General features: G+C 45.9%; 2 protein-coding genes across 2 annotated transcripts; one reads left to right on the top strand and one right to left on the bottom strand.

Moving 5' to 3' along the window:
- Positions 1-1,310: 1,310 nt before the first annotated feature.
- PV09_09638 (uncharacterized protein) lies at positions 1,311-1,901 on the bottom strand (the record flags this gene model as incomplete). Its single annotated transcript, XM_016363740.1, has 1 exon — positions 1,311-1,901. One exon carries the CDS (start codon positions 1,899-1,901, stop codon positions 1,311-1,313), a length of 591 nt encoding a protein of 196 aa, XP_016208444.1.
- A 3,230-nt stretch (positions 1,902-5,131) lies between these two features.
- PV09_09637 (uncharacterized protein) lies at positions 5,132-8,290 on the top strand. Its single transcript, XM_016363739.1, has 4 exons — positions 5,132-5,526; positions 5,587-5,717; positions 5,769-7,081; positions 7,133-8,290. The coding sequence occupies exons 1-4, from the start codon at positions 5,401-5,403 to the stop codon at positions 7,774-7,776; spliced, it is 2,214 nt and encodes a 737-aa protein (XP_016208443.1). The 5' UTR covers positions 5,132-5,400; the 3' UTR covers positions 7,777-8,290.
- Positions 8,291-8,296: the final 6 nt, after the last annotated feature.

The raw sequence follows: 8,296 nt of genomic DNA, 5'->3' as shown, positions 1-8,296 counted from the left end.
CTGTCCTTCTGCTGTTGAAACTGGTCGCGTGTTCCCCTGATGTTGGGTCTTGAATGCCGTGCGTTGAGTACCCTCTAGTTGGTCCTCACGAGGATGGAATTCATGAATCACGAACTGGTCATGTTTGTCAGCTACCCTATGGACGCTTGATCCATTTGCCCGTCGAAGCATCATTCTGTAGCTGTCAAAGTAGATGCCTGCGCTCATCAGCTTTCTCAGTGATGCTAAATTTGTTGGCATATCTGGGCAGTAAGCCACTCCCTTCAAACTGAGATACTTGCCACTGCACGTGGGTACTCTTACAGTACCATAGCCTTTGATCTCGATGTAACCTCCACCCCCGAGAAGGTACTCTGGCTCGCTCAGCTGGTGGTAATCTGTTAGGTACTCAAGATCATTGGCCACATGGTCTGTACTGGCTGAGTCCAGTAGTACTGCTTGTCTCAGACCTTGGGCTGGTGAGACCGTAAAGCTCATGCCTGTTCTATATCTAGGCCAAGGCTGTACGGTTAGTCACCTATCTGCCCTACTATCTTCGACTGATCTCAGTGCCTTGCACTCATCATCAGGTGGCATAGGCATTCCGAGTCTCTTTAATTCTCTGATAACCCTTTCGGTTTTCTTGTTTCGAAGCCAGATACTTCATCTGAACTCCAATGGCTTCCATTCTTCTGACCTCTTCTTTGGGTCAACGAAGAAACAGCCTTAAGCCAGATACTGCGTCTGAACTCCAGTGGCTTCCATTCTTCTGACCTCTTCTTTGGGTCAACGAAGAAACAGCCTTCGAGTGTGTGACCTTTCAGGCCACACCCCCAACAGCCACCAACGGTGCCTGATCGGTGTCTTTTTGTTTCATTCCCACCCGCCTTGGTATGAGGTCTTGATGGCAGATCTTTGGATTGATCAGGTCCTTCAGATTCAGCCTCAGCAGCTACAGACACAAACGCTCCACGCCTTGCTCCAGATTGGGCAGGTCTTACAGAATGCCGAATGCTGTACTCTGATTGAATAGCCTGCACCACATCGCGGTAGGTCTTAAGATCACCATTTCCAGCTGTGGTCTGGAGGATCCGAGTTACTGTGCTCGGGACCAGATCACCAACTGCAGCCAGTAGGTCACTCGACCACTGCTCATAGTCTAGTGCATGTGGTAGGTCAACTGCTTCAGCTTGAAGCATTGCCTCCTGCCACTTAGACACCCAAGATGTAATTGTCTTCGCCGTCACCGGCGTCCTGATTGCGGTGTTGTACGCCTCCCTCGCGCGTCGCTTTCGTAGAGCTGGATCGCCTCGATAGACATCTCGCAATTTCTAAACTTGTATACGGAGCGGGTCTTTTGCCTTCAAGTATAGTTTGGCTGTATCATCGCATGTCTGTCGGATGACCTGAGCTGCTTCCATGTATTCTCGTTCTTCAGCTTTGAATTTGGGTAGGTCCTTGCGAGTGAAGATCTCCAGGTCGAACCTGAATTCCTCTCTCTCTTTGTTTGTGAGGTTGTATTGGACTCGATTATACTCAGGCGGCTCGACCTGCTCCTCCTCTGCCCTGCTAACCGCCGTGGTATAGGTGGCCGAGTAGGCTGACTCAATTGGTTCCTCCATGTCGAGGGTTGGTATGGCTGGTGGATTGGTTGAGTCTGGGTCTATGAATTTCGTCCATAGCGTAGGTGTAACCATCCCTTCCAGTTGTTCGATCCACTTATCCCAATCATCCTGAGTCTTGAGGATGACTAGCTGTTCCTTCACTTTGATGGTATTCGCCATATCTGCTATGGTTTGTATGACGATTGTCAGGAACTTATTCAACTCGGTTGACTGCCCAATTGATAGATGGGTTGAGTGTGGTATGATTGCTTCAAGTTTTCGCTTTTGCAAAGTGTTGATGAGCTTAAGATCCGGCATCTTTACTCAGGTTGTATCCTGCAGGTCGTGCATGCTGCTGCACCTTCTCGCTTCGTATAGTACTGTATTGGTCGCTAACCGGGCTCATAACTGTCGATGTCTGTGCGGAAGATCACGGGAGCGATGAATGGTGCATAAGTGAGATCGTAAACCTGCTTAGTTCATTCTATCCTGTCTTGACTGATGGATTGTATGGTTCTTTTGCTGTCCCCTACCCCTGGCTCTCCTCTCTTATCTAGCCAGCGTTTGCTTATGTCACGTGATACTTGGTATGTGCTTAGACTGACAAAAACCGAGTAACGTCACCGGTAACGTCCATTATAAGTGAGTGGCCCATATAAGCGAGTGGCCTGTTCGCCCCACCATCATTCACCATTTGAAGCAATAACTTCACAACACCATGTTAAATTAGCTATAGGATAATAAAATAATAATCTATATATATTTTTTATTATTGGGAACACTGATCAATCCTATGACCTGGCTAAACACATCTGCTGCAGTGGTATGGACGACGCACTGCACCACCACCCTGAGGCTGTGTTAGGAATACTTTCCCAGTACCGACTAGCTTCACTAATGTAAGCCACTTCGGAAGGGTTTAGCTTCCTAGAGCAAAGGAACAATGTATAACCAGAGCTTATTATGGAAGGAATATAACAAGATAGTTATGTTTATGACTTAGAATAGTATGAGCTTCAAGAGTATGAGAAAATATTCAAACTAACTACTAGGTAAACTAGACAGTTGAATCACAGAGAGGTGCAATACCGGTAGAGACAGGATGTTTATATAGACCTCATTCTTGGTGTCCTTGTTGCCTTGCTCACTGTGATCATTTCAATCATTCTTGAGCAGAATGATCACTTCCACCAATCAGCGACACCCTGGCCATCAACCATTGGTTGATGCGCTCATTCTGCTCATTATTGAGCAGAATGATCACAATCATTCCCACGTGACTGTTCACGTGTTACCTCGTAACAGAGGCCTTGCTTGTTGTATTTCTTGCTCAATTTGGCTATTAACTTGATCCTCATAGACTAAACTAATACCTTGTGCTTTTATTAAGGTACCTTCCTTTTGAATCCTCCGTGTTTGACGCTTCTTTTGAGCAGAAAGTGCTTGGTTTGCTGCCTTAAGATCAGCAACATGTGCCTTCACCAATGTAGCATAATTAGCTACTGATTGAGCACCCTTTGCAAGGCGATCCAGCGACTCAATTATTGAGGTTGGTGAGCTATTCTGATAGCGCTGAATACGATTTTGGATTAGCTCTGTTTGGAGACCCAGTTCTACTGCAATGCTTGGTGTTTTTGATTGCCATGTAGTATAATTGATTATTTGTAAGGGGTGAATGTAAGCGTGATATCAGGATGGGGAGCAATGAGTATGGATTCGTGTCAAGACTGACGACTAAGGAGTAAAACTAAGGTGGGCACTGTGCGTAGCTTAAATACTGCTATCCCTTGGAGCATGTGACCCGCGGCCTGAGCGTAGCTGTACCGTGCGCATGTTCCCACTCAGTTCCTCACAACTTGCTTGGTGTTTTTGATTGCCATGTAGTATAATTGATTATTGGTGGTGTTGGTGTACGCAATCGGATATCTAGCTTTAATAGTACTGCCTCTGGGTTGAATGGCATAAGTCCTGCACCTCTGAAGCCTGCTTGGATGTTCTCTGATCGCAATGCTTGAAAATATGCTTGTTTGAAAGCTGGTAGGAAGTCAAGTTTTGAAATGTGGTGGATATGGCATTTCACTATTTGTTGGATCTGATCACCATACGCCTTTTTCAATGGTCCAAAACAACCTGCATCAAGTGGTTGTAAAAGATGAGATGAGTGTGGAGGCATATAAAGGGTAATAATCCTTTGCTCTTTACAATAAAGCTTAAACTGGAGTGATTCATGGCTTTCATGGCTATTAAGGATGAGCAAGCAATAGGTGCCTTAAGTTCGACCTTTTGTATGTCGATCAAAGTGCTGCAGCCAATCCAATCCAATATCATTTGTTGTCCATCTATTCTCACTAAGAGAGATCACCCAATTATTGGGTATGTCTTCCTCATACCAGGCTGATTGGTGATAGGCTCCTGCAAAGATGATAAACGGTGGTAGAACCCATCCAAGAGCACTTCCTGATGCAATCATAGTGACCCATTCACGATCACCTGGTTGAATAGCCTTTGGACTATGTCGTCGCTCAGATCTAGTAACCACTTTAGAAGTTGAGATAACACCTATTTGGAACGCAGTTTCATCAAAGTTATAGATGTCATGATCAACAATACCATACTTGCTTATCGTATCTTGTATAAGCTTGAACTAAGTACTGGTGATCATAGGATCTTCACATAATGCTCTCTTATAACTGTATTTTTGTTTGAATAGCATTTTAAGTTTAGGAGTCCTTTGTATGAAGTTATAGGGCCATAGCTTGCCAACCCTGGCCACCACCACGAGATGCAAGCAGATGATTAGCCATAGCAGCTACCTCTTGGAGGCCAGGTCCAAATCCTCGCGAATCCAGGTCAATTAGATGCTGAGTAAGAGTCTCCTCTTTATTGAAGGTAAGCTTCTTTGAGTTAGCTATACAATCGCGTCGAGATGGTGTACCAGCAACGCGTCGCGCAAGCGTCTTTCTAGGTACACCATAGATCTTTGCAGCTTGTGTGACTGACCGAACTTGGCCTCTTTCGATTGCTGATTTCGCTAGTAATAATTGACCTTCATTATAAGATAATTGCTGTAGTTTTGATTGCTGCATGAGTGTTGAAAGATAATTGACGCGTTATGGTGGGGCAAACGGGTTGATGTTCCCTTCTGATCATTTGCAGCGATGGAAGGGGAAAAACGAATGTGACCTCGTCTGGTATTCTTTGATGTGGTGAATTAAAAAGGTGAGAGTGCTCAGGAACATTGTGATTTTGTTTAGTTAAGCATGGCTGAACTCCTGAGTAACTTAGATTATAGTTTAAGAAGGTGCGGAGCCCGTGTAGGGAATGGTGTAGAGATTTAAAACGTTCTCCTTTTTAATTATTCAAATTGATGAGTGGAGTTTGACGCTTTCTTAGATGTGGAAGACAATACATATTGGAAGAGATGGTGCGGAGTACGGAGGAACAGAAATAGACTTAGTGGGGCATTATCTTTTTTGGCGGAACCCACCCCTGCATCTCCGCGCTGCCTTGCGCTTGTGGACAAGGTGGCAGTAATATTCAACGTCTCCTGAGGGACCGTTTTGAAGTTGCTCCACCTTCTGCAAAAACGTTACGCACTTCTTTCTTTCTTTTCATTCTCCTCCTGCTTCGTCATCGGTGTTTTCTTTGATCTCTTTGTCTCTCCTCCTTCTTTGCGAACGCCGCATTTGATTCTCGTGTGTGTGCTAAGCAACGGAGTAGATAGAGATTACAACATCAGGCTCAATCGTGAGCCCAAACAGGTTCATTCGCTTCGGTTTCTCGATTGTTGGCCATTTTCACTTTTGCTCCTCTACAAATGGCATCTTTGTACTCGACCGGTGCCGATACTCGGGCAGCGGATCTACGGAAGAGAAACACGACGCAGCTCGCATCGCCAACAACGCTTTCTGACCAAAGCGTGGCAGATGAGAGAAAGGAAAAGGTAAGGCCTGATAGATGACGCAGCATTGAGACAACTCAATCGACTGACATGTGAGAAAAGAAGCAATCGATTCTCGACCTCGTAGCTGAATGGGAGTGGCTGTATGCGCCAGTATTATTTACTTTGCTTGCCTTCTTTACTCGGAACTACAAAATCGGTCTGTCGCCTATTGTTACTTGGGATGAGGCACAGTATGCATGCAAAATGGCGGCTAAAGGTTGTGGCTAATGTAAATTTCACAGTTTCGGCAAATTTGGCTCCCACTACCTCAAGCGCGAGTTTTACTTCGATGTTCATCCGCCTCTCGGTAAAATGCTCGTTGGGCTGTCTGGCTACATCGCTGGCTACAATGGCTCGTTTGAATTCAAATCTGGCGACAGATACCCTGAAGAAGTCAACTACACCGCGATGCGTGTGTTTAACTCGACCTTTGGCGCTCTGTGTGTTCCTCTGGCATACTACACAGCGAAAGAGCTCAACTTCCGCAAGCTGACGGTGTGGCTTATTACCCTCATGGTTCTGTGCGAGAACTCGTACACGACGATAAGCAGGTTCATCTTGCTAGATTCCATGCTTCTCTTTTTCACCTTTACAACAGTGTACTGCTGGGCAAAGTTTCACTCATATCGTAAGGATCCATTCACGCCAGAATGGGGTCTTTGGCTAATGCTTACGGGTGTGTCGATTGGCTGCGTATGCAGCGTCAAGTGGGTCGGGTTTTTTGTTACTGCGCTTGTTGGTCTGTATACAATTGAGGACTTGTGGAACAAATTCGGCGACGTTGAGATGCCCAAGCTAGATCTTGCTCTGCACCTGGCTTTCCGTGTTTTCGGTCTCATCGTTCTTCCGCTGATGGTGTATATGTTTTCTTTCTATCTGCACTTTCTCATCCTTGAGAACAGCGGTCCAGGGGATGCACAAATGTCCTCCCTTTTTCAGGCCAATTTGCGGGGTACTGATGTCGGCAAGAACTCGCCACTTGAGGTTGCCATTGGTTCTCGTGTTACGTTGAAGAACATGGGTTATGGTGGAGGTTTGCTTCACTCGCACGTTCAAACGTATCCAGAAGGATCTGGCCAACAACAAGTCACCTGCTATCACCACAAAGATGCCAACAATGACTGGTTCTTCTACCCAAATCGACACGAGGGTGACTTCAACCCGAATGACCCCCCTAGGATGGTCAAGAACGGCGACATCATTCGCTTGATTCATGCTCAAACTGGCCGTAACCTTCACTCGCATACGGTAGCTGCTCCGGTGACTAAGAGCGACTGGGAGGTTTCCTGCTATGGCAACACCACTATTGGTGACACTAAGGATCACTGGCAGGTCGAAATTGTCGATGATGCCGCATACTCAGACAAGTCAAAGCTTCGAACTCTCACAACTGCCGTTCGATTCAGACATGTTGACCTTGGATGCTATCTCCGTGCTGGCAATGTCAACTTGCCTCAATGGGGGTTCAAGCAGATTGAAGTTACTTGTGTGAAGGAGAATAAGCCACGCGACAAGCACACCCACTGGAATGTTGAAAGCCACTGGAACGAAAAACGTAGGTCAAACCTATCCTTTTTTTTAATCATGTCCTTACCTTATTCTCCAGTTCCCGCCGCAGATGCTGGTGCGTACAAGTCGCCCTTCTTGAGAGACTTTATCCATCTCAACGTGGCCATGATGACCTCGAACAATGCTCTTGTTCCTGATCCAGACAAGCAAGACGACCTCGCCTCATCGTTCTGGCAGTGGCCAATTCTTCACGTGGGCTTGCGTATGTGTTCGTGGGATGACAATACCGTAAAATACTTCCTCCTAGGCAATCCATTCGTGTACTGGGCCTCAACCGCCTCTCTTGTAATCTTCACCATCATGGTCTTTTGGTACGCGATTCGGTGGCAGCGTGGTTATGAGGACCTGAAACCTACGGATCTGGATCACATCCACTATTCAGGCCTCTATCCAGTGGCTGGCTGGTTTCTCCATTACTTGCCATTCATCATCATGGGACGTGTGACGTACGTGCACCACTATTACCCTGCACTGTGGTTTGCCATCTTGACACTTGGCTTTGTCATAGATTGGTCAACATCGAGGTTGAAGAAAGAATTCCAGATTGGCCTTTATATTGTCTTGTATGCGATCATCGTTGGTCTTTACTGGTTGTTCAGGGCAATAAGTTTCGGTATGGAGGGTAGCAACCAGAAGTGGAAGCACTTGAAATGGTTCGATAGCTGGAGAATCAGTGACTGAGCCGCAATTCGTGGCTGGAGACATATCTTAGTAGTCCTCTCATTCGGACAGTGTCTTCTTCATATCATGAGGAGAATGCAGTCTATACCGGAGACTAATTTTTATTTTGGTAGCTTGATTTGGTATTTTGACCTTGTCAAGTGATATGCTGAAGGGCCGGAATTTGGCGTTTCTATTGGAAATAAAGAAAAATAGCTTCTATTATGCTGCGAAGTTTGAAAAACATAGCTCTGTTTGATTTCGAGCGAAACTTAGTTGCGGAGAAATCAAGACGGAAGACATATCCCGGTTTGCTTTCGCGTCCATCCGATGCAAGACCGGTCATTCTAAACTTGCCAGAAACTCGCTTCTAGTATCACGCAGCTGAGAATTGAAAATTGGAGTACTTGCCGGCTGCTGGTTGACACGTTGTATCACCGGCTGGATCATTTAGGGGGTAAAACCCACATCTTTGATAATCTAGCTTTAAGGATATTGCATTACATACTAAGACTTTTACTTTTCATCGGGATGAACCGGC

The sequence above is a fragment of the Verruconis gallopava genome (genome assembly GCF_000836295.1).
Source record: "Verruconis gallopava strain CBS 43764 unplaced genomic scaffold supercont1.103, whole genome shotgun sequence".
Lineage (NCBI taxonomy): Eukaryota > Fungi > Ascomycota > Dothideomycetes > Venturiales > Sympoventuriaceae > Verruconis > Verruconis gallopava.
Note: the sequence above shows the minus strand (reverse complement) of the source record. Positions and strands in the feature narration are given on the sequence as shown.